Here is a 26,592-nt window from a genome sequence, read left to right on the forward strand (position 1 = left end):
TTAAATAATTTAACTAAAGGGAAAAGGGGAGGGGAAAAAAAACACACAACAAACAAAACAAGCAAAGGCCATGTGGAAGCACAGAGAGAGTGGAAAGAACTTTTTATCTGCTTCCCACCAATGAGCAATGCTTGACCATGTCCTTGTAGCAAGGCCTCAATATGCATAGCCATTGGGAGGACAGAACGTTTTCATAATAAGAGCCCACTCCTCCCCTCTCCTTCCCTTTTTCCACCTTTTTTTTTTTTTCTTTTTTTTCTGAGTGTGACATCGTATGGTATCCCTTTGGTTGGTTTAGGTCAGCTGTCCTGGTGGTGTCCCCTCCCCACCTCTTAGGCACCCCCAGCCTGCTGGCTCTTGGGAAGAGGTTGGAGGGAGTCCTGATGCTGTGCCAGTATCGCTCAGGAATAGACAAAAACACTGCTGTGACACCAGTGCTGTTCTAGCTACACATGCAGAGCACAGCACTGTATGGGCTGCTGCAGGGAAGGTTAACTCCATCCCATCCAGACCCAGTTCACCAAGAAATAGAACTTGGGAACTAGCTGGGGAAGAGTGGTGGCAATCAGCTGTGACATCTGCAATCTGCAAGTAGAGAACAGTAGTTCTGAGGAAAACAAGGCCTGAAATGTTGATTCTTGGCCTAGTTTTAAGATACAATTCCTGACTACTTTCATAATATTGTGGTTAAAGAAAGATGCTGCCAGAAGTAGCTGGTAAGTAATCAGAAGCATCTTTGAGAACTGTTTTTTTTTTTTTTTTTAATGGATTTTGCTTACTTGGGAAGGGGAAAACATCTTGTCATCCCTTGTTCAATGAATTAACACTGTGTAATCACCCATTTGACCTGGTTAGTGCTGTATGTCCGTGCTTTTAGTGAAACTTTGTGTTCCCTGGAGATGTGAGATTTTATTAAAATATTATTCTGCTCAACTGAGATAATGGTTAAACTGAGCTGGTATGAAATGTGAGTAATGTCTTTTCTTCAGTTTAATATATTTTGATAGAAGAATGTGATGAGTAATGTTTGGAGCACAGACTGAAATTCAAGCAAAGTAGACTGCTGTTATATATTCTCCTTGTCAGTGACTCATTCAGATATGGTCATCAGTAACATAGCTTGAAATTTAAAATGATACGCAATGAGAGTTTGATACTCGGTCTCTCTGGGATTCATTTTCTGTCTTCTTGGAGGCAATAAGAGCTCCTAGCTTTTGGAGAGCAACTTCAGGTTCTCAGCTGTAATCTGCACGGAGATACCCATTGTTACTTAACCATATGGAATTATGTATCTTGTGCTTAAAGCAGGGCTGTAGGTCTTGCTGGTATAAGAGAAGCAAGCTTTAAAGTGGCAGAAATTGAGATTCCTTTCAAACTTTTGGAAGAACTGGAATGCCTTATCTCTAGAGAGTCAGGCCCTTGCCAGTGAGAAACTGTTTTCTCTTTATGAACTCTGAAGCCTGATAGTACTTCTGAATCGTGTTTCTATGCTTTCAGCTTCCAATCTGACTACTGTGAATTTCATTAATTTCCTGGACATCCTTGAACAACTTCTTTCTTTGAGTCTTTCAAGGTAATGGATGCTTCTCTTGCAGTTTGCTTGCAGAGAAAACATTTTGGTTTATGTGCTTTGGCTTACCCTTGTGGGTACTGTTACACTTGTTTGAAGTTGTTCCCTAGTGAATAAATGCTCTGAAGACTTGTAGAGCCAAGGAGTGAGAAACTTTTCAGAAAAGTAGGACTCTTCAAGCGGTCAGAATCTTTCCCTTGGTTGTACTTGAAAGTGGTGAAGGAAATGAAGCATATGACAGCTCCCATAAAAATGGTGAACTTGCTTCATTGATTTCTGAATGACACAGAATTTGGCACCAGTTTTGTTTGTTTACCATGGTGATAGAATTTTCTATAGATACTAATAGATTTGGGAGTTTCCAGTTCAAATGTAAGTCTAGCTGAATTACTGTATTCAGAATTTCTTGAATTCTCATGCACTTTCTGAAAGGAAGTGTAATCATATGCTTACATGATGATTCATTGCAAATTCAGTGTCATATGGCTGTTATGTGCATTACTTCTAGTGTAATTGGATCAATTATTTGAGAAAGAAATGTAATGATTGGGAAAATTGTGGATTTACCCAACTGAGGTCACTAGAACATAAACCAAGGTTTTAACAGCTTTAGATGCATTGTCTAGAGGCAAAGACAATTTCCTAGATGTCACAGTTTTTGATGAGCTGCATTCAGCAGGAGAGAAGGTATTCAGGAGAGAGATGGTTGGTGGGAAAGCAAAAGCGAAATGAAAACACTCCTGCTTCAAGTGGTATGAAAAGACCTAGAGAAGAAAGGAAAGAGCACTACTGGGGTAGTATTTTCAACCCACATGATGGGTCTTTGAATGTAGAGTTCCTGCAAAGCACAACAGTTGAGATCACTTTGGGACCACAGAATCTACATGTGGTATTATACCGCTGTGTTGATGGAGATTAAGAGTTGGCAAGAGGAATAACATATTTAGCATTAACTGTTTTGTCCTTCAGGAATACAGAGGACATTTTCGATTGTTTTGGCTTTTTTTTTTTTTTCTTATTTGCTAGGAATTGAGATTTAACTTTTAGGGTGATGTATTTGTAATGAATAAACTATGTGTGTGTGCCAATGACAGAGGAAATGTATGCATACAGACATGAAGTCTGACTTCAGCAAGATACTCTTTAAGTGTAATATGTTAATTGACTTTAAGGTGTATATCAGTTGGAGAAGTATTTCAACATGCTTTTTGTATTCCTGTTCATTATTTGTATTTGAAAACCCATGCTGTAGCAACGAGATATGGATTTATCAAAAATAGTTGTATATGAATTTAATTCCTACCAAAATGATCAAAACTTTCTAATGGAGAAGGAGAGAAATATATAAGCTAGGGGCTGGGGGTGGGGAAGGGGAAGCTTTTCATCTATTAATTCTAGTATTTATGTACATAACAGTGCTTTCTAAAATCATAACACATTTTTGGAACAAGTCCTCTGAATACATCTTAATTTATTGCTAACTTCGTTTTATAAGTGCAGTGAAACTGGATTACTGTTGCCATTTCAAGCTTGTTCATGCACAGATATATTAATCTTCCTTTCTGTCTGTTACATTATATGTTACTGTGGTATCTGGACAGTTTACTTCTGAAAGTTACCTAGCTTCATGTCATCCCCGTCTTGCAAAGTTTAGTATCTCCATTTTAGAGGTGATGCACAGCTGCATGGAAAAAAATAAGCTATTTGTTTACAGTAACTCAGAGGTCTGTGGTGAGGCAGGGAACTCATGGTGTTTCCAAGATCCAAAAATACTAGGTCATTACTTCTCTTTACTCAATACTTCTGTATTCCTTCTTGCTGGGCAAACTTTTCTGTGTGCAAGTCGCTTAAGTTATTTTATATTCAAAGTCAAAATGTTTATTGAACCAAAAAACTTGAGCAGGAGGCCAGACTAGATAAACTTCTGTAGTCTGTTCCAGTCTGAATTGTCCTACGATTCTGCATTGTGCAATTCCTATTGACACAAAGGTCTGATCTTTTTTTTTCCTTTTTTTTTTTTTTTTTTTTTTTTAATAGCTATGAGTGCATTATTTGAATAAAGTCTACCTGCTACCTCTGAGAAGCTTTTTGCCATCTTAATCTAAGTAGATGGAGTATAGCTCTTTGCAGCAGTCAGAAGTTTCATGGCCCATAGTCCATTTGTTATTTTGGGGCGTATGGTTAACTCTGATGTTTATAACTGGTTTTAAGTTATTGTATGTTAATTGAGATTCTGAAAGAGTATATAAGTCAGGGCATCACTGACTGCTTTTCTGTGTCTTATATGAAGTAAAAGCACAGTCTTCATTCAGTGCCTGGTCAATTTACCAAAAGGAATGGTTAAAATGGACTTGAATGGAGCTTGAACTTTCTATGATGTATTCTTCTTCTGTTTTGTTGAGCAGCCTAAGGAGAATTATAGTCCTTATGCTTTTGCTTTTATCTGTGGTCTGGATGAAAAAGGGGTATCTAGAGCTACTGTATATGACACTCTTAAAATGGAGAGATGATTGTTGAAGTGGTTTTTGTCTCCCTTTTATCTGATTGTGTATAGTCTCTCTGCAAAGGAGTCAGTGCCAAACTTGTGAGTGGAAATGAAATGAGAGAACTTCAAAGCCCATGGATGATGGATTTTACAGGTGGGATTTGAAACTAAAGCTCCTGTTACCATTTACTTCCATTCTGTTAACACTGCCTGGCACAACTTGCGATGTTGTTTCATGAGCTGCTGGAGCAACTGGTGTTGCTTACGAGTGAAGTTTTGTAAGTGGCAATTTCTCAAATCACACACTCGTTAGTATAGTGGGTCTGGTGTGCAGAATATGGTTAATATGATAGATTTGCTTGTAAGCTCCCAGTAGCATTGACTCCTTTATCTAGTCAGTACTCTGATGCGAGATTTGGCAGTGTTAATGTCACTCTTGAAGCCTTTTGCAAACCAGTCAGCCAGTAGGTTTCCTTTTTCAAGAATCACAGAATGGTTAAGGTTGGAAGGGGCCTCTGGAGCTCATCTGGTCCAACCCTGCTGCTCAACCAGGGCTGTCCAGAGCAGGTTGCCTAGTGCCATGTCCAGATGGCTTTTGAAGATCCCCAAGGAGGGAAACTCCACAACTTCTCTGGGCAGTCTGTTCCAGTGCTCTGTCACTCACACAGCAAAGAAATGCTTTTTAATGTTTCTACTACTCCTTGCAAAAATAAATAAATAAAATTCTGATACTTCTGTATGAAGAGAACCAGGCCGTTTATGATAACACTGAGATTGTTAAGGCTTTCTTAGAAGAATGTGGTGCTCTTTTCCATAAAATGGGGTTCTTTTTCAGGCCTCTGAATCAGGATAGTTTGAGTTTTCAGCTTGCATAAAAGAAAGATGTAGAAGAGTTTGATATCACAGATGCCCTTTTGATACTTAACTGAAGTATTGTCTAAAATAAAGTCTACTGGAGGTAGCTCAAATTTGAATGATATTCTTGAAGTTCACTACGAATTGCCTGTTAAAATGCTTGTATTTGCTTCTTCTAATGTGTTTAACTTCTCACAATCACTTTTTCCTGTTTCCTAGAGCAAATTTGCTTCAAAGCATTTGTGTTGCAGATAATGAATGTTGCTTTTGCTGCCTTAACGTTTTTCAAAGATGTTCGTATCTGTGTGACGCAGGTGCTATTCTCAACCTGAACCTGCAGTGAAACCTTTTTCATGAACCTTTTAAATAAAACATGGTATTGTGCTTGATAGACAATGGGAATAAAACCGTATCTTAGCTATCTGCATGTGCGTGCTGGGAGGGGGAAGAACATAATGTTTTTAAGAGAAGAGAAGGGCACGTGTGTTCTGTGGAGTATTGTGTTCATCTAAAAGAGCTGGATGCATTCTTCGATCTTGACTTTTCCTTCTGGGAGGGAAGAAGGGGGGAGTGTAGCTGGGGGTAGTGGTGGACATTCTTGCAGGGGATTAATTCTGAGGTGACTCAAATAGACACTTTGATCCCTTACATCTGCAGGTTGGCTTGTTTTAGCTTGTTAATATACATAGCAAACTCTCTCTTTCCTTTTATGTTTGGAAAATTGCTCATAGCCCACACATGGCTCTGTAATTGGGGAGAGATTGTTCATTCTTGCCTCCAGGAAGACATTTCTCTCTGTCTGCTGAACTGGAGTTCCAGACTGGGTGGAGAGAATGCAAGAAAAATACAGGTTGCAAGCATGGATACAGAGCTCTTATTTGAGCTGTGATTCTTTAAGAAATGGACACTGATCCATCTGTATTTGCGTCTAGATATGTTCAGACTAATTGGAATACCATGACGTTTTGCATAAAATTGAAGTTTTCTGTTAGTCTGCCTCTTTGTCAGCACATAGCTGTGTTTAGCTGTCTCTCCGTGACTGAATATGGTCACAGGGGAGTTCTTAGTTTATATGAGACGTTCCCTGAATGTAAACATCCATGAACTGAGATTAGGATTTGATTCTGTCATATAGTTCAGCACAAGTGAGCAGGAAGACCAAAAAGGGCATCTGTGCTTGTTGTACAGGTCTTAAACAATTAGTATCTTTTGTATATGTTTATTTTTTGCATGGAAAAGATTTATTTTTAATACTTGGGTATTTGGAGTATGGTAGTTCAGGTTGCTGAATTCCAGGGTTTGGTTTGGTTTAGCTTTTAAGGATTTTATTGCTTCCTCTAAGAAAAAAAAAAACACTGAACTCTATTTTGTATTTATTTGCAGAATGACAACATTCCTTTGTTTAAAAGGATCTGATCCCGGTACTGATGTTTTGTTACCTGTTCTGTCAGCAGTAAATTAGACAGGGCTGATCTCGACTTCTGCAGTTCAAGGTTTTATCATGCATAAACACAACATGGTGGTGGCTGCATAGTATATGTGAATAATGAGTAAGGGACTGTGTGGGGACAGGGTGGAGTCTCCTGGATGTATGCTGACCTATGGCCTGTTAGGTTGCTAAACAGACCTGTTTTTCAGTCCAAGGTTGTCAAAGAATAACCGAACAGTTTCTAGAAAGTGAAAAGATGGAAAAATAATCGCAGCTAGAGGAAGGTGAAAACTGCAGTAAATACAGTATAGTAATAAGGTGTGAGTTGAACTTAATGTGAACTGAAAACTGGTTTGAGCAGTTGCTCCGTGCTTTGCTTTCCTCTGCCTGCCCCCTCTGCCCTGCTCTCTCCCCCCTCTGGTCTTGTGTTAAACTAGATGCAGAAACGGACTGGAAGAGCTTCAGTCCCAGTGGGACCTGAAACAGAACAGGACTGGAATGAAACGTTGCCACGATTATCGTATAAAATGTCGGGAAGCTTTTCCAGGTGCTTTGGGAAATATTTTTATAGTTTTACGTAACTGTTGTTTGACAGACAAAAGAGAAGTGGGTATACTTAAAGCATACCCATGTAGCCATGCAGAGGTTAAATGCTATTTAAAAATTGTTTTAATTAAGGGGGGGGGGGGAAGGGGGAGATTTCTAATTGTAGTGAAGTATTTTTGGAATTTGCCCTGTCAGTTAGTAATATTTGACTAATTAAAGCAACCCTTTGTTTAAGCCAGGCTGACAACAGTTCATCTGGAGAGTTGGCTGGTGGTCAAACCGAGATATGTTCATTCCTCAGCACTTCTGCCTATATTTATATGCTGATGTTTCTGAAGTAATGCTTTTAACTTGGAAGAAGGTAATCACATCTGTGAATTCCTTGTGGTTTCTCTGCTGCTGAGGGTTGCAGACTATAAACAATTGTACTGCCTTAAAGCCTGGTGTGTAATGAAAATGAACGAATAAAAACAAGCATACAGGCAGTAGGCCCCTCTTTATGGTTGGAGGCATCAGGTTTGTTTGGATGGCAAAAGTAAGGGATTATAAATTTTTGCTGAAAGAATGTTACCAAGAGGCATTTCTCTCTCATGCTGCATTTCTCTTGTGTATGCTCTTGAGAACATGTTCTGACTGTTGTTTGGTCAACAAAATTTTGTATGTTTGTGGAAAATTTGGAACTTGTACATTCCCTGTAAAGGAGAGGGAAAGGGCTACAAAAATTGTACAATCTATGCCCTCCCCCCTCCCAGTCACTGGATGTTTTCAAGATGTGATTGGGCAGGATGTTTCAGTTCCCTTCCATCCTGGGCTGTTCTGTGATTCTGATACAGTTTAGTGAGATTTTCTGTATAATCCCAGTTAGAGCACCAGGGAGATTACTGGGACAGTTATTTGGAAATTGAAAGCGAGTAGTCATTTTGGGCTACAAGAAGGGAACAGGTCTGAGTTAGGTAACAATTGTGTTTTATGTAACTGTTTTTCTCAACATAATGGTTTAAATATTTATTCTTGGATGAGTGAGCAAGTTAATCAGCTACAGAGCAGGCACTGTATAATAGCTTTGTGAACGTCTATTGTATTTGGTTTCCATTTCCACAAGAGCTTTAGAATCTTGTAGCCTAATGTGATCCTTGTGCTTAAGTAACTTTACATTATCCTGGTTCATTCATGTGACATCAAAGATGAAGCTACTTGTGCCAGTAGCATCAAATCTTTTCCTGGCTGGGTGGGAGTAAACAGAGCTCCCAGCTAGTAGCACTCTGTGCTAGGCAGTGACCAGAATTGGTGTCATTTATGAAGACAAGTTATTTTTTTGTGTTCTGACTATGGGTTAATATTTGAGTGGGAAAAGCTAATTGGAAAGGTGGAGACCATCGTGACAGACAAGGGGTGTAACTGGGTTGATTTTAAAAATGTTTACAATGATAAGGCGGAGCTAATGGTAACATAATTGGAAATTTTAAGTATGCAAATCTGCAGGTCAGCAGAAATAGATAGAATTACTGATACCCATACCAAAATGGGAGGAATGTTAGGTATTTTCAGAAATTGTCAGTGTATTTCAGAAAATACAAACCTGACTACTACTATCTTTTGCTCCCTTAAAGTTATTTTTAACTTGTTAGGGCTTAGGTGAGCATAGACTCTGTACAGTATTGTCCCTGGTTAATACTTATAGGGGAGTACGATAAAGACTTTTTGATTTAGTATACTGTTATCACTTCTCAAACATTGTGAGAGATGCATGTTCAGAGTGGTGGGTACAACTAATCTCGTAATATCAAAAGAAAGTAAATAAAAGGTATACAAAATCTACAGGTTTCAGGTAAAGCTCTTTTCAGCAGCTTGTTCCCATAGATTCATCTGACAAGACCACACAGGAACACCAGGAAAAATACAAAACAGTGTTAGTAAGAGATGTTTATTTTGCTGTCTCCCCTTGGCCTGTTGCTCCTGGTTTAAAATATTCTGGTCTGCAGTGTGGGAGATGCTGGCCCAGAACCAGCCAGTAGCTGTGCAGTGGGTTTTCCTGCTCTTTGGACAGCTGTACCTCTGGGCAATTGCTGTTTAGTGACATCCTCTCTGTGCTGCTGAAGAACTAGAGAGGAGAAAGAGGTGGAGCTTGGGATCTGGCTCAGACTGCCAATGTCTGGGTTGGATTTCTTGGCACATGAGAGAAGTTGATGATTGTACCAGGAACTGCCTGTGCTGAGTGTTCTCGAGTTCTAAGAGACTCTCTTGTAGTGCTAGGTATCGCTCAACCATTGTTAGTTAATCACTTTTCAAGTACTCGACTGGAATGACAACTAAACGGCAGGCTTGCTGGGTAGGAAAATATTAGAAAGGCAGATTTTTACTGATGATTGATAGTTCCATGATACATATACTTTCAGTGTGCATGCTTCCTTAGTACAGCAGCTGATAAATGCACATGCATACAAGGTGTGCAAACTATTAGTTTACATGCTTCTGTGTAATGTTAGCCAGTACCTGCAAATTATGTATTAATGTAGCATGCCTGCCTGAAGCAGGAGTTTGAGGGTAAAATGGAAAGATCAGGTTGTGTAACACATCTAGCCTATATGACATTGCTCAAGTAATTCACTGTATTGCTATTAATAATATTTTTTCAGTTTCTCAGTGGTTGATTTACTGATATGTATCCCCATCCCTCTCAGTTGTTCTTCCTGTTCATTACTCTGCTGCACAGCTGCTGCTGTCTGTCCTTGTTCTAGCCTGGTTCTGACCTGTTCTGTTGCTTCCGTTCTCCATTTCTTCACTTTCTGCAGGTTTTGGTAACTTTATTATTTGCTTTTTGTTGTTGTTACTATTTGGTTCTTACTTACCACATCATTAATTGGTTATTATAAGACAGCTATTGGTAGTTCTTCAGTATTTGGCCTTATACCTAAGTGCATTGTGTCATGGGAGAGTTTGGATTGTTGCATTGCTGCAGACCTTTGTACATTTGCTGCTGTAGTTTCCTGATGCAGCTGGTTAGTGAGCCTACCAGGGGAGGTGCCCCACTGGACCTTCTGTTTGCAAACAGAGAAGGACTGGTGGGAGATGTGGTGGTCGGGAGCTGTCTTGGGCAGAGTGACCACGAAATGGTAGAGTTCTCTATTCTTGGCGATGTCAGAAGGGGGACCAGTAAAACCGCTGTCTTGGACTTCCAGAGGGTGGACTTTGAGCTGTTCAGGACACTGGTTGGTGGAGCGCAGTCCTGAAGGGCAGAGGAAACCAGGAAGGCTGGGCTTATGGCTCGGGATGGCTCTTAATGGCTCAGGAGCGGTCTGTCTCTACGTGCCCAAAGATGAGCCAGCACAAAAGAAGACCGGCCTGGTTGAACAGGGTTGTGGCTAGAGCTTAGGAAAAAAAAAAAGAGGTTTTATAATCTTTGGAAAAGAGGGTGGGCCACTCAGAAAGATTATAAGAATGTTGTAAGGATGTGTAGGGACAAAATTGGAATGGCTGAGGCTCATCTGGAGCTCAATCTGTCTACTGCTGTTAAAGATAACAGAAAACGTATTTATAAATACATTAACACGAAGAGGAGAACTAAGGAAAATCTCCATCCTTTACTGGATGCGGGGGGAACCTTAGTGACGAGAGATGAGGAAAAGGCTGAGGTGCTTAATGCCTTCTTTGCCTCGGTCTTTAGTGGCAATACCGGTTGTTCTCTGGATACTCAGTACCCAGAGCTGGTGGAAGGGGATGGGGAGCAGGATGTGGCCCTCACTATCCACGAGGAAATGGTTGGCGACCTGCTACGGCACTTGGATGTACGCAAGTCGATGGGGCCGGATGGGATCCACCCAAGAGTGCTGAGAGAGCTGGCAGAGGAGCTGGCCAAGCCGCTTACCATCATTTATCCTGGCTATTGGGGGAGGCCCCAGTCGACTGGCGGCTAGCAAATGTGACACCCATCTACAAGAAAGGATGGAGGGTAGACCTGGGGAACTGTAGGCTTGTTAGTTTGACCTCAGTGCCAGGGAAGCTCATGGAGCAGATCCTCCTGAGAGTCATCACGCGGCACTTGCAGGGCAAGCAGGCGATCAGGCCCAGTCAGCATGGGTTTATGAAAGGCAGATCCTGCTTGACGAACCTGATCTCCTTCTATGACAAAATGATGTGCTTGGTGGACGAGGGAAAGGCTGTGGATGTGGTCTACCTTGACTTCAGCAAGGCTTTTGACACCGTCTCCCACAGCATTCTCCTCAAGAAACTGGCTGCTCTTGGCTTGGACTGGCGCACGCTTCGTTGGGTTAGAAACTGGCTGGGTAGCCGGGCCCAAAGAGTTGTGGTGAATGGAGTCAAGTCCAGTTGGAGGCCGGTCACTAGTGGTGTTCCCCATGGCTTGTTACTAGGGCCAGTTCTCTTTAATATCTTCATCGATGATCTGGACGAGGGCATTGAGTGCACCCTCAGTAAGTTTGCAGATGACACCAAGTTAGGTGCGTGTGTCGATCTGCTTGAGGGTAGGAAAGCTCTGCAGGAGGATCTGGATAGGCTGCACCGATGGGCTGAGGTCAACTGCATGAAGTTCAACAAGGCCAAGTGCCGGGTCCTCCACCTGGGGTGCAATAACCCCAAGCAGAGCTACAGGCTGGGAGAGGAATGGTTGGAGAGCTGCCAGGCAGAGAAGGACCTGGGAGTGATGGTGGATAGTCGGCTGAATATGAGCCAGCAGTGTGCTCAGGTGGCCAAGAAGGCCAACGGCATCCTGGCTTGTATCAGGAACAGTGTGACCAGCAGGGCTAGGGAGGTGATCGTCCCCCTGTACTCGACTCTGGTGAGGCCGCACCTCGAGTACTGTGTTCAGTTTTGGGCCCCTCGCTACAAGAATGACATGGAGGTGCTTGAGTGAGTCCAGAGAAGGGCGACGAAGCTGGTGAGGGGCCTGGAGAACAAGTCCTACGAGGAGTGGCTGAGGGAGCTGGGCTTGTTCAGCCTGGAGAAAAGGAGGCTTAGGGGCGACCTTGCCACTCTTTATAAGTACATTAAAGGAGGCTGTAGCGAGGTGGGGGTTGGTCTGTTCTCCCATATGCCTGGTGAGAGTTGCGCCAGAGGTGGTTTAGGTTGGATATTAGGAAGAACTTCTTTACGGAAAGGGTTGTTAGGCATTGAAATGGGCTGCCCAGGGAAGTGGTGGAGTCACCATCCCTGGAGGTTTTAAAAGAGGTTTAGATGTAGAGCTTAGTGATATGGCTTATTGGAGGACTTGTTAGTGTTAGGTCAGAGGTTGGACTTCGTGATCTTGGAGGTCTCTTCCAACCTAGATGATTCTGTGATTCTGTTGTAAACAGATCTGCTAAGGACTATTGAGATGGAGGGAGTATGTGTGGAAGCAAGTACTTTGTGTGCTTAATGTTTTTATGTGCCTGCAAGAATCCGTATGCAGTTGGAAGAGATTTGATTAGGTCTTTTGAGGTGAAGATAATTTAAAAGAACAAAACTTTAATTGTCAGCTTTTCAAGGATAGACACCTCATGCCTTTTGGACTTGTTGTTAATGTCCTTCAACACTTTTTTTTTTTTTTTTTTTTTTTTTTTTTTTTTTTTTTTTTTTTTGTGAAATGAAGATGAGCCAAGTATATTCAAAAATAGCCCTTTCCCCTGTTATTTAAAAAAGTGGATTTAGTCTTCGTATGTCTTTCTCTGCTTTTATTATGCAGAGATTGTTGTAGCATCAGAGTTGTCAAGGCCAATTCATTTAACCAATAAAAGAATAAGAACCATCGACAAACACTGAACTTTCACTGTGTACCTAGTCCTTTGCTGCTTTTAAGCATTTCCTTTTTACAGTATTTTCCCACACAGAACAAAGTGTCAGTTTGCAAGTGAGATGAAAACAACAAGTTTTCCAGTGTCTGGAGTAACAGTTGTCCTAATGGACTTTCCATCTTTCTCCTAATGTGTTTTCCACTAGTAGAGATTCATGCGCACTGATGAAGTGAAGGTGCTGAAACACAAAATATGAAGAGCTGATGACATGGAAAAATGTGAGATCTGCAGCTGTTTTACACTAAGAATGAAGAGTGACCAAGGGCCCCTGTTTGTTCCTGCTGAGGGGAGAGGGAATGAACTTCTGCTCTGTACAGGTGGCTGATTCCTAAGGGATAGCTGGATCAAGGAGAGCAGTGAAGATCTGGGGACAAAAAGACAACTTTTTGTTGCCTTTCTCCGGCAAGTGTACTGCTTTGCCTGTGTCCTACTGGAACGAGTATTGGGGCTGCCAATGGGCATACATTCAAACCTGCTTGTGTGCTGTTTTTCTTCAACAGTTGTCACCCACCTCTAGGCAGACCGTGGCCTATTGTCTGCTGGACTGGAATCTCAGCCAGGTCATAAGGGGTATGACTTGAAACTGCCTGGAAAAACAGCAGACATGAAAACATACTGGAATGTTGTGTTGAATTTTTGAGGTAGCTAGTGGGGAGAGAGAATTATTTGATCATCTGTTGTGTCCAAACATTTTATTCTCCTGTTCCTTCTGCTTTCCAGTGGAAAATATCTTTCAAAGAAAGCTGAATTATCTGATACGGCTTTGTGTTAAGAATTTAAAGCTTTGAAAGGAGCACATGGAATTGATGATGTAGATGAAGGGCCCCCTCCAAGGTGGGTAGATGAAGAGGGGGGAAGGGGTAATGGGGATGAAGAAGAGCTGTCTTACAGATGTGATCCTGTTTTGGGCCAGTGCGTTTTGTAAAAGTGTACTGTCTACAAATGATAAAAGTAAATGTATTTTTTATGAAGGAATTGCACTTAAATGCAGGTGGCATAGGTCCTGTCTCTTGTTAGGGCAGTGAAGTTGCTTTCGTGTTTAGTCACAGCTCCATACTCCTCACTTGATACAGCTGTTAAAGCTGCAGTCCCTTATTCCAGAATCCGATGACGAACTGTTCTTGTGCTATTGCTTCTCTATGGCATCTTGTGGTATTTTGTGTCTTTTCAGCTTTTACCTTTTTTAGTTCAGATGTGTAAGTAAAAGAGCTTTGTTTTGTGTACAAGAGCCAGTACAATTTCTCATTCAGCTAATGGTCAGTGTCTTTTCTGGCACCTAGAAACAAAAGCATGAAAATCTAGATCTAGAGACCTGTATGCTAGGGTACATTAGTTGAACAAAACGTGGAGCAAATCTATCCTCTCTTTTTTAATTGCAAACTTTAACCTGAATATAGCTCATTCCTGCCTATACAAACATTTATGGTAGAAGGAGAGGATGTATGGAAAGGGGTGACTAAAACGTTCGAGGGGATGTAGCAGCCAATTTTTGTGAAGAGGTAGAAAGGAAAGGACTGGGATTCTTCAGTTTGAAAAACAAAGTTCTTGGGGAATATGATCAATGTTTTACAGAAACATAAACGTGTTAGGTAAGCTGAATGCAGAACTAGTCATGCAATCCCACCGTGCAGGAACTGTCGCTTGTTAGAACTAGTGGGAGTTTGCTTTAAAATGCTCAAATGAAGGTGCTTTAGACAACAAGGAGTATGACTTCCTGGAACTTTCTGCCATTGAAGTTGTAGGGGCATAACGTACCAGCGTGTTCAAAGACTTGGCAGAAGTAGTGGAATTAGAGTAGTTCAGTGGGAAGGGACCTACAGAGATCAAGTCCAACCGCCAGACCGTTTCAGGGCTAACCAGAAGTTTAAGTAAGGGCATTATCCAGCTGCCTCTTGAATATTGACAACTATGGGGCATCAACCACCTCTCTAGGAAACCTGTTCCACTTTAACCACCCTCACGATAAAGAAATGTTTTCTTATATCCAGTCTGAACATCCTCTGTCTCAGCTTTGTGCCATTCACTTACTCCCTGTCATTGATTACCAGGTAGAAGAGATAGGGCACTTCCCTCTCCATTTCTGCTCTGCAGAAAGTTGTGGGGAGCAGTGAGGTTGCCACTTAGTCTCCTTTCCTCCAAATTAGACAACCTTAACCTCTCCTCATAGGACATACCTTCCAGCCCATTTGTCAGCTTTGTTACCTTTCTCTGGATGCTTTCAAGTATCTAATTTTTTTTTTTATATATATTGTGGAGCCCAGAACTACACACAGTATTCAAAGCGAGGCCACACCAACACTGAATATAGTGGGAGAATCAACCCCTTTGGCTGGCTGGCTGTGCTGTGTTTAATGCACCCCAAAATGCAGTTTGTCCTCCTGGCTGCCAGGACACACTGCTGACTCACATTGAGCATATGGTCAGCACCATATCCTTTTCTACTCTAGTGGAAACCAGTATCTATTAATGGATATAGGAAGACTGGGTGGGGATGATCTTTCCAATGTGGCTGGTGCAGTGAGGGAGGGGAACGTAGATCAGGGCTGGGCTGTTTTGCGATGTTTGAATGTTGTCTCCCTTTGACACAGCAGTGAAGTGCTTGCTTGGTAGGTGACATGCCTTTCTGGGTCAGCGTAACACCCATACCTTATGTTTAAAGCCATATTTTCTAAAGCTGGCTGTTGATGTGGTGAGTAATCATTGAGTGCAGGGACTTTGCACGTCTGTCACCTTTCTTCGAAGCTACATGAGTACTCTTAAGCTCATTTGAACAAAACCTTCTGTTTTTAGGTTTGATCTGGAAAAGGGTATCTGAAATCATGGTATCTTGGCATAATTTCTTTTTACAGCAATAAAGACACCTGATACCTTTTGTCTGAGAAATTGCAAAGGCTTCTGCTGCTAAAATGATAGCACCAAACAGTATAACAGGGGAGGAGGGGGGAGCAATGCTATTTTTCTGTAGCTTTCTGTTATTGTTTTGCCACTTATGCTCATACAGTAAGACAATTTTGTAACACCAAATCATAGGATTTTTTCCCCTCTTGATGTGAACTGAAAGTGAACTCAGCTGATTCAATGAGACATTTCTTTTCCTTGTCAGCATCTCCATGTGTCTTCATAATGAGACTTGTGACTCAGATGGAGTTGAGCAGATGATACTAGGAAGAATACTGCCAGCTCAGGCTGCATTATTTTAACTCAGATCTTTTTTCTAGCTTAGGCTACTACTTTTTTTTTTTTTTTTTTTTTTTTTTTTTTTTTTTTAAGATTAAATACCTTGAAGAAATAGGGTGTAAATGCAGTGTTGAACAAATACTCTTTCTTTGCAGTCCCTGTGAAGTTACTTGGTAATAGTAAATGGTAGTGGCAGTGGTATGACTAGCTATTTGTGTACATTTTATTTTCCGTGTGTGTCTATACTATATCCACCACTACAGCAATAATCTCTGAATGTGGGTGAGACAGAAATGCAATATTTTAGTCTGTAAAAATTCTTTATTTTTATTTTTTATTTTTTGGCCACTATCCCATATTCTTGCTATGTGTTGTGCGCTCTGGAAAACTTACATACCAGTGATATAGTGGTGGTACTTGCATGTACTTCACTGTGTATGATACTGTGTTAATTTAGTGTCAGTTGGCTAAAATAAGTGCTACTTTTGGAGCAATAGTATGTTCTCCAAGAAATTACACTTATATGAAATTCTCTGTAGCTCTTTTATGTGTTAAGAGTGTTTGCTGTTTTTTTTTTTTTTTTTTTTTAATTCTTCGTTGTATATTTATCCTGTCTTCTGAGTAAAACTTGCCATAGTCACTTTTTATAGTTACCAAAAAGTTCTTATTAGGCCTGTATGCATGGTAGACACTGATAAATATTACTCTGATAAAGAAACCTGCAGCAAATGTGGAACATTGCTTTAGGAGTAGGAAGTTAAAAATGCTGTTTACCACAAGGGGAGGTGGAGAAAAACTGTAAACTCTTTTGAGGTATTAATAATACCAACTGTTACATTCTGAGGAGTGTGACTTCCTGTCTCATCACTATTCACTAAAGGGATGTTAGTTAACGGGAACTGCGGGTAAATTGATGGGATTTTTAAATCTGATTTCTCAGCTGGATCTCTTAAGCTTAGTAACTGCACTGAATTCATGTGAGGGATTCACGGGAGGGGAGGAAATAGAAAGGTGGCAAAAGCAACTGAGTGACTGAATAAAAAGGCTGTAGGGCATGAGTACTCTGGCATTCCCCTCATCTAGCTGTTCTTTTTTTTTTTTTTTTTTTTTTTTTTTTTTTTTTTTTATATTTCCCTGTAGTCACATGTAACTTAATAGAAAGGGCTGTAGGGCATGAGTACTCTGGCATTCCCCTCAGCTAGCTGTTCTGTGTTGTTTTTTTTTCTTTGTAGTCATGTGATTTATTTTTGGAGCTATGTTAAAGAAAAATGTGTGTGTGTGTGTGTATATACGTGTGTGTGTGTGTGTGTGTGTGTGGCTTTGTTTTGCAAAGGTTTTGTAACTGGGGCTGAGCCTTTCCATAAAGACCTCTTTCAGTCATCCCTTAATTGAAGTTTCCTTCTGGTTGCCGAGCCCCTGAAAGGTGGTAGGGAAGGAGAGCCCTTGAAAGGGAGTTTGTGCTTCTGGAGCTTTAATTGCTGCTTTTTTAAGGTTGCCCCGACCTGGAAGTTTGCTGCAACAATGGACCTGTGTCTGTCACAGTTGCAGAGGAATAACAACTTAAAATACCCTTTTCTCTAATACACTGCTACCAACCTCCCCCTGCCCCTGTGTATTTAAAATAATAGGAATAATCATTTTACTAGCCCATGGTTTTAAAGCTACTATGGAGAGTAAAATAGTGCACAAAGAGAATCCCAGGAAATTGCAGTACTGGTTGGTAAGTTATTTAGAGAGAGGACACAGAAAAGGAAATTGTATTAGCTTGACCATGGGCAGGAAGTGAATGAAAATATGAATCTTTGCTTTATATAATTGCATGCTGTGCTAAGAGGGCTCTAATAGGCCATGTAAAATTCAACAGTAGAGTTGGACGTAGAGAAAGCTTATGGTGCTTTGTTTGTAATTTTCTCTAAGATAGAATATGTGGCATGAATTGTTGGAAGTTTTGGAGGTAGGTAGTGAAATAATGTACAAACAGATTTTGACTTTTTTTTTCTCTATGTGGACTAACATTTCTCTATGTGGACTAACTTAAAAACTCTGATTATTTTTAATGGGAATTTAAAGTGAAATTATATTTCCTCATAGTTTAGTCACCGCCTAAGTAACTTTGGAGGGAACTACTCTTCTAGAAGTTGTAGTTGTTTGTTTGTTTGTTTGTTTGTTTTTTGTATTGAGCAAGAGTGTGTATATATATATATATATATATACTCTATATATAGAGAGTATATTAGTATATATATCCTTTTCTTGAAGATGGTTTGAGCGGGTTTAATTTTACAATATCTATTTCATGCTTTAAAGATCTAGGTCTTGTGACTACATTCATGAGGAATCAACCATTATCACCATTGGAGTCTACATGCTTGGAGTTAAAGAAGTGTTGGTTGGTTCTGTTCTTCATTCAGTAATTAATTGCTAGTGCAATGTTTGGGAATAAGATTGTGAATGCATCTTCCATCCATGTAATAATCCAGTGTTAAGTCCCTGTCAGTGAGGAACTGCTGTATTGTTTTTGAGAAAACAAAAACCAAAATACAACCAAAAATACTCACCAACAAAACAGTTGATTACTTTAGTCAGTAGTGGCTTACTCAAAATCTGGAGAGGGTCTTTTGTTTAAACCACTTTTTTTTTTTTTTTTTTCTTAAAATGTAGAATGCCTCAAGAGTCTTGCATAGCTCTGAGAGACTTGCTGTGAGTTTTTTTTTCTTTAACCTGATGATGATCCATGTGTTGCTACATAACGAAAATGCTCAGTGTTGAGCATTTGAAATTCATCAGAGCTGAGGATGCCAATGTAAATCTTTACACAGTCTGCTCTGTTACACTGATGTAAGTATAGGATAAACTTTCAACTTCACTGAATTTCTGTATACCGTAGAGAGCAGAGCATGGCCAAAAATATTTGATTTCCTTGTGTGGTAAGCAGAAGAGTTTTTCCTTTTCAGAGACATCTCATAATGTTAACAATTGAGACCAGCCGCAGTTAGTCTCTTCCTCAGGCAAAAATTCAAAGTTTGTAACCTGTGGTTCTGCACTGTATTGTTCCAGTTTTTCCCCCTAACAGTCATATGCAATTTAGATTCCAGCCTTGCATCTTGTGAAAAAAGGAGTATTACTTGTTCACTTCCCTCCTGTGGTTGTTTTCTGGTGTGGTTATTTTATTTTTTCTCTTTGGTATTTTCCTTAGTGGAGAACTGAAGAAGCTGTACCAGGTGATGACATAGAAACCGTGGCCTTGGCTCTCTTAGGTTTCATAGCACTTTATGTAGAGTTCTAGTGTAAACAGCTTTGAGTGCTGAATCTCATAAATGAGCTATTTAATTGAACTCCTTGGAGATCCAACAGTGGAATAAACAGTCACGAACAAATAATCCACATTTTCTAATTCAGATGCAAAAGCTGTGTTTCCAAAACATCGAAGAGGAAAACAAATTATTTACATTATAAATGCAGCAGTCAGGTTGCCTAACAGATCAATTAATGTCAAGACCCACGTTCACTGCTCAGAAACTGGTATTTAATGTATTCTTGGGACAGTTGTCTTGCTTTGGAACACTGCAAGTGACAAAGCTTGCAAAGAAGTGTTTGGGAGCTAGGAAATAAGGGGAGGAGGTCTAGATGTAGAATAAAATTTCTGGAAAGCTTATCCATAAATTTCTTCATAACTGCAAACTGTGCAGAACTGTGCCTTTCAGAGAGAGCTGCAGACTTGTTGTGTAAATGTTACCCAGAAGTAGAACTCTGGAAGCAAGAAGGGTGGATAAAATCTAAAATGAGAATTCTTTTATTTGTGTATCCATATTTATAAAGCAGAGAAGCTGTAGCAACTCTGAATATTGGTGGAGATCATGGTGTTGCTAATTCATAGTGCAGAAGAGGCTGTGGATATGAGGGCCTCTTAGATCTTTGGGCATAGTGCTTGAACCTGCTAGGGTGCATGACTTGTCTGTAATGACAGTAGTGACACTTTTCCTCCTAGACATCTTAGTCTTTTCAGAAACACTCCATATTTTCAAATTAAAAAAAAAGCCAAGGCAAATTTTTTGAAAATAATAAATTTTGTTTGCCATTAGATATGTTTCTACAAAATGCTGGAGTTCAGCTGTTGTTTTTATTTATGGTTTAATATCAATTATAATTATGACAACAGCTTTCAATTCAATATGACATAGCATATTGCAAATGTCAGCAGGATTATAAATAGGGGATATAAGGGAATTTGTGACTCTAGCTTCTGTGGTTAGTGATTGAAATATGTGTATCTAATGATGCATTGCAATTACAATTCAAATTTATTTCTCAAATGTTTCATCTAATGCCTCTGAGGACAAGGACTCTTCTGCTATTTCCCTCAATAAGTTCTACTAATTAAGTGGTAGGAAGATTTTCCTGGGAGTCCAGCCTGAGTTTATTCTCTCAGTCTAAGTAATTTCTACCCTGGTGTTTCTGACAGTACTTTAGTTATCTTGGCTTTACGCTGTGGCTAGGACCAACATTTCCTGAAGCTATTGTTAATATTAGACTAACTGTTTGTACCTACTGGTGAACGTGGCTTGAGACAGAGCCAAAATCTGCTCTGGAGCACGTGTGCCTCTGAGCACCCAGGCCTACTCCAGGCTTACTGCTGCTTCTAAGGGCTCCTCTGAAGTTTGGGGTAGGCCCCTGTGGAGGCAGCACGCAGAAGTGCCTGGGTCCTGTGGTGCATCGTTTTTGTGGCCTTTCCTATGTCTGCCCAGCAGCTGTGTTGTAGGTGTAATTAGAGACAACTAAACCTTTTGCCTAGGGCCATGTTAGTTAAAGCCACAAAGAAATCCCATGTAACTCATTGCACCACACTGAATCTTTCCTAAAAACTTTAGATATGTGAATGGAAACTGCATTGTGGGGGTCTGGCCTGCCTGTGTGCAGGGAGACCCCTTTCTCCTTCTGGACAGTAAAGCTTAGTACAGCTGAAGTGTTGAATACAAGCCCATTTGTAGTGCTGAAGTTAAGAATAGCAATGTGCAAAGGGTTATAGCAAATAAGGTTACATCAGGCTGGTTGCCAGTCACTAGTGGGGTCCCCCAGGTTTCAGTTTTAGGGCCAGTTCTCTTCAATGTTTTTTGTAAATGATCTGGATGCAGGACTGCAGTTAAGTTTGAAGATGATGCTAAATTAGGAGGAGCTGACTCCCCCGAGGATGGAGAGGCATTTTAGAGAGATCTTAACAAGTGAGAGGTCTGGGCATTCACTGACTGCATGAAACTTCACAAACCCAAGTGCTGGATTCTGCACCTGGGACAGGGTAATCCTGAAAATATGTGTTGAGGTGGAGGTGAGAGTTTGGAGAGTAGCACTGCGGAAAGTGAATTGGAGGTGCTAGTTGATGGCAAGTTGAATACAAGCCAGCAGTGTGTTCTAGGTGTGAAAAGGGCCAGCTGTATCTCAGGATGCATCTCACACAGCATAGATAGCCTGTCGAGGGAAATGATTGTCCTATATCTAGTTAGATATCTTGTTATATCTATAGTTAGGCACTGTTCTGGCCTCATCTCAAGTACTGTGGACAGTTTTGGGCTGCACGATATAAGAAGGATGTAAAACGATTAGTGTCCAAAGGAGGGTTACAAAGATGGTGATGGGTCTAGAAGGGAAGACGTATGAGGAGTGGCTGAGGTCACTTGGGCTCTTCAGCTTAAAGAAGAGGAGACTGAGGGGAGACCTCATCACCGCCAACAGTTTCCTCACAAGAGTGATCAGAGAGGGAGGTGCTGGTCTCTTCTCTTAGGTGACTAGTGACAGGATCTGAGGGAACAGCATGAAGCTGTAACGGGACAGCTGTTCAGGCTGGATGTTAGGAAAAGGCTCTTCACCAAGAGGGTGGTCAGGCACTGGAATAGGCTCCCCAGGAAAGTGGTCATGGAACCAAGCCTGCTGGTATTCAAGAAACAATTGGAGAATGCTTTCAGACGTGGTGTTTTTCTTTCTTTTTGGGTGGTCTTCTGCGGAGTCAGGAGTTGGACTTGATGATCCTTCTGGGTCCCTTTCAATTTGAGATATTTTATGATTCCATGAAATGTGAAGTGAAAATTAGAAACAAAGAATCACTTGGGGATTTTCATAGTCTGGGGAAGTATTTCTATTTTTGAAAATGTCACTGGTATTTCTAAATGTGGGACTTGTTTTGTCCTATAGTTACTATATTACTACTGTTACTTTCCTCAGTGGGTATGTCCATTCGGTGAAGTACTGCCTTTCTCTACATAATGCCTTTGATTTACTGGGATACTTCCTAATGCAAGAAAAGAAACAGGAAAGTTAATTATGCTTCAGTTCCAAATTTAATGTTGTTTTCTAGAAGTCTGCCAATGAAACTAAAGGTTGTTACATCCTTCCAGAGGAGGCACTGACTCAGTTTCAGACTTTGGTAGCCTCCTCTAATGTGTTACCTAAATGTTTCATAGATAGTAGAGGCCATATGACACTGGTAGCATATATGGTATTAACTTTTGCTGTTCTCTTTCCAGTTAGCTTCATTATTTCATTATTATATTTTAATATATTTAAGTTACTCTGACACACTGTGTAAATGATGTAATTTTAAGCTAGTGTACTTTTCTTACGCAGGAAAGAAGCAAAATTAATTTTAAAGTTAATAATCTGTGCTGAAATCAAGCTTGCATAGGTGCTTCTTGTTTTATTTATTGAACGAGAAGTGCAAACACTTCTGTACCAATGTAAGTTTCATTGGTTACCATGATAACCACTGCACCATGTGCATTTTGCATCACTTATTATTAACCAATTTAAACTGAAACAATACAACTTTTCTGAGCCAAGGTCTTATATACATGAAGGCTGTTCATGGAGATTATTCTGCATTTCTTTGTAGAAGATTGTCATAGAGAGTTAAGACATAAAATGTGTTGCAGTGTCTTTGCACTGGTATGTGATAGGTTTCTCACATGCTGTTGCTTCTCACACTTGAGAACTGAAAGCTTGTGAAAGAGAGGAAGTGGAAAACACACTTTGATACTACTTTTATACTACTAGTGATATGCTACTGCTACTTTACATTTACTGAAAAATTGAGGGAAGTCTGACATTATATTCCCCTTGCTTTCAGCCTCAAGAAACAGCATCAAGGTCTCATACCTTCAAAAAAAAGTCCTTTAAGAAATTCAAAATTTGTGGAATCTGCAAACAAGTAATTGATAGCCGAGGCATTTCGTGCAGGGGTGAGTAACACATGATGTTATCTGTTTAGTTTCTTGTTGTATAAAATAAATTAGTTTTATATTAATGTTAAAGTTTATAAGAATCCATGATTCTGGAAGTCCCCCTGGACTGAATATAATCGTTACCTTGACTTCCTTCCTTCCTTTGTACAATACTGTGCCCTGTTTTTTGGGAGGAGGGAGCTGTAGTATGTAGCTGGGCATGTATAATTATGTGCTTTTATTACTGTGCTAAGCAGGCAGGTTCCAGAATAAGCCAATGCCTGTGCAGGCACTTAAGAGCATGTGAGTGAGTGATGTGTGCACAGTGTGTGACAGATGCCTCTGGAATTCAGTCTCCAACAGAGAAAGAGAAAGTGACCCAGAGTCACTGAGGCATGAAGGTTTTTCTCTGCATTAATTTGCTAAAAATCACAAGAGCAGCCATCTGTTTTTTTTTTTTTTCTTAATTTTTCTAGTTCCATTATGCTCTGCGTAATCCTTAGTCCTTCAGTCTAATCACTCAGAGTAACAATGAAGAGATCCTTATCCTGATTGAGAAACTAGAGACACAGCTGTCTCTGGTGTTGTTGCCCACTCCTAACTGCTGTTTTTCCTCACTCTTCTACCTTCTTTTGTAGAATTGAACATACTTGCCTCTTCTCCATGGGATACCTGTGGGAAAGACCTTAGGCAGAAGTAAATAATGGGAAAGCTCAGTAGGTCCTTTCTGTAAGCTGTTGAGGGTTAAGGGGGTCTTAATTCCCTGTACTGATTTAGTCAGTTCAACTGTTGTTGTTACATGTTAAACAGTTTCTCTGCTTTCTGCATGCATGGTTTACCTCCTAGTAAGAGGATGCTTTCGTCTATTCATCTGAAGTGTAGTTACTCTTTTTGCTTAGTGGTATTAGCACCATCTCCCAATCCTAAATGGACTCCTCTGAAGGATAGAGAAGGAGATGGGAGACCCGAATGTGGAAGGAATGTGGGCTTTTCCTTCTACATGCAATGCTGAACTAAGGTACAGATTTTGCAGATGAACAATTAAATGTAAAATACCTCACTTGTTCGGCACTACGTTTGTCAGAGAAGTGGCAGTTGCCACTCCAGAGTATTCACTTCTTTAATGTCTTTCCTCCTTCTGGAGGTTGGTCCCAAAGTTCTTAGGATTTAATTGTTTTAATCTTAGCAGAAATTGTTAGTATTGTTAGAAAGAAACCTGCTTAGTAGAGCATTAAGACCCTCTTAATCAGGTTTATTGTTAGAAACAGTGTACCAGGAAAGAACTATACTTTTGAAGGGAAGGGCCTTTGGGGTGGGAATAAAAAAATGTTTGCCAGGTTGCTGTGGATTTGAGTCCTTATAGCCCAGAGCTGGAAGACTCAAATTCAGAAAAGCCATGTCAGCGTCCTTACCTACTGTTCTGCTCTTCTGGACCTCATTCTTACCAACAAAGGAGAACCTTATTGGGAATATGAAGGTCAAAGGCAGCCTTGGTTACAGTGACAATGAATTGCTGGAGTTCAGGATACTGAGGACAGGGACGAAGATGAAAAGCAGGCTCACAACTCTGGACTTCAAGAGAGTATACTTTGGCCTCTTCAGGGATTTGCTGGGAAGAGTCCCATGGGATAAGGCTCTGGAGGGAAGAGGGGCCCAAGAGCAGTCCATCCCAAGAAATGGGGGAAGTAAGGCACAAATGTCTATGTAGATGAAGAAATTATTCCTGGCCAAACTCAAGCACAAAAAGGAAACACGCAGAGGGTTGAAGCAAACATTCCTCCTTTCCAAGGAGGAATACAGGAATTTTGTCTGAGCATCCAGGGATGCAGCTAGGAAAGCTAAAACACAAATGGAATTGAATCTGGTCAAGGATGTTAAAGATGAAGAAGGTCTTCTGGAGTTACATAGGTGACAAAAGGAAGACTAAGGTAGATGTGGGCTCATTGCTGAATGAAACGGGGACCAGGTTACCCAAGGCATGGAAAAGGATGATGGAATGCCTTCTGCCTCAGTCTTTACTAGCAAGATGAGTCTTCAGAAATCTCAGGTCCTAGAGATGAGGGGAAAAAGCTGGAGCAAGAAAGTTTCCCTTGGTGGAAGAAGATCAGTTCAGGAAATACTTACTCAAACTGGACTGGAGGAAAGTGAATGTCACTCCTGTCTTCAGTAAGGGCAGGAAGGTGGACTCAGGGAAATACAGGCTGGTCAGCCTCACCTTGAGCCCTGGGAAGATAATAGAACAGCTAATCCTGGAAACCATTTCCAGGCACATGAAAGACAAGAAAATTATCAGGAATAGTCAGCATGAATTCAACAAAGGGGAAGTCATGCTTGATCAATGCAACAAACTTCTACAGTCCGGGCAACTGAGGAGAGAGCAGTGGGTATTGTCTACTTGGACTTCGGTAAGGTCATTGATGCTTTTCCTCACTGGATCCTCATAGATGTTTAGCATAGAAGGACTGTTGAAATATGGTCTGAATGGCCAGACAGTGAGGTGGATCAAAACCTGACTGAATGGCTGAGCCTGGAAGGTAGCGGTCAGTGGTGCAAAGTCTAGCTGTGGGCCACTAATGAGTGGAGAGCCCTCAGGGCCAGTACTAGGTTGAGTCCTGTGTCCTGGTTTTGGCTAGGATTGAGTTAATTTTCCTCCTAGTAGCTAGTATGCTGCTGTGTTTCTCATTTAGGATGAGAATAATGTTGATAATGGGCTGATGTTAATTAATATGAGGTGGATGGCTGGGGTGGGGTCAGACCACTGCTTGTAGAAGAGCATCAGTCAGTGGATGGTGAGCAATTGCATTGTACCTCCCCTGTTTTGTACATATTATTATTACTACTATCATTGTTATTATTTCTCTTCCTTTTCCTATTAAACTGTCTTTATCTCAAACCACAAGCTTTTGCTTTTTTTTGCCCCCAATTCTTACCCCCAACCCACTGAGAGGGGAGGGTGAGCAAATGGCTCTGTGGTGCTTATTTGCCGGCCGGGTTAAACCACAACGTCCTGTTCAACATCTTATTAATAATCTGGATGATGGGGCAGAGTGTGCCTTCCGCCAGTTTGCATATGACACAAAACTGTGAGGAGTGTCTGATTCACCAGTGGGTCACTCTGCCATCCGGAGGGACCTTGAGAGGCTGGAGAAAGGGGCTGACAGAAACCTCATGAGGTTCAACAAGGGGAAATGCAAAGTCCTGCATGGGGAGGAACAACCCCATGGACCAGCATGTGCTGGTGGCCACCCATCCGGAAGGCAGCTTACCAGAAAAAACCTCTGGGTGTCCTGGTGAACATCAAATTTGATGTGAGTCAGCAATGTGCCCTTGCTGTTTGCAAAGAAGGTTAACAGTATCCCGGGCTGCGTTATGTGAAGTATTGTCATCAGGTTGAGGGAGGTGATCCTTCCCCTCTGCTCCTCACTGGTGAGGGCACACCTGTTGTACTGTTTGCAGTGCTCAGCTCTCCAGTACAAGAGAGCCACATACTGGGAAGAGTCCGGCGTAGGGCCACAGAGGTGATGGGCTTCAGCAGC

At 40.9% G+C, this 26,592-nt stretch overlaps 1 protein-coding gene across 3 annotated transcripts in view; it reads left to right on the plus strand.

The window, feature by feature from the left end:
• TNS3 (tensin 3) overlaps window positions 1-26,592 on the plus strand; it is a 248,233-nt gene that overhangs the window by 45,093 nt on the left and 176,548 nt on the right. For all 3 annotated transcript variants that reach the window (XM_084281745.1, XM_084281746.1, XM_084281748.1), the window contains exon 2: window positions 22,963-23,074. In XM_084281745.1, the coding sequence (XP_084137871.1) occupies window positions 22,963-23,074 (112 nt within the window). The remainder of the gene's footprint in view (window positions 1-22,962; window positions 23,075-26,592) is intronic.

Source organism: Netta rufina, assembly GCF_964035555.1.
Source record: "Netta rufina genome assembly, chromosome: 2".
NCBI classification, from domain to species: Eukaryota; Metazoa; Chordata; class Aves; order Anseriformes; family Anatidae; genus Netta; species Netta rufina.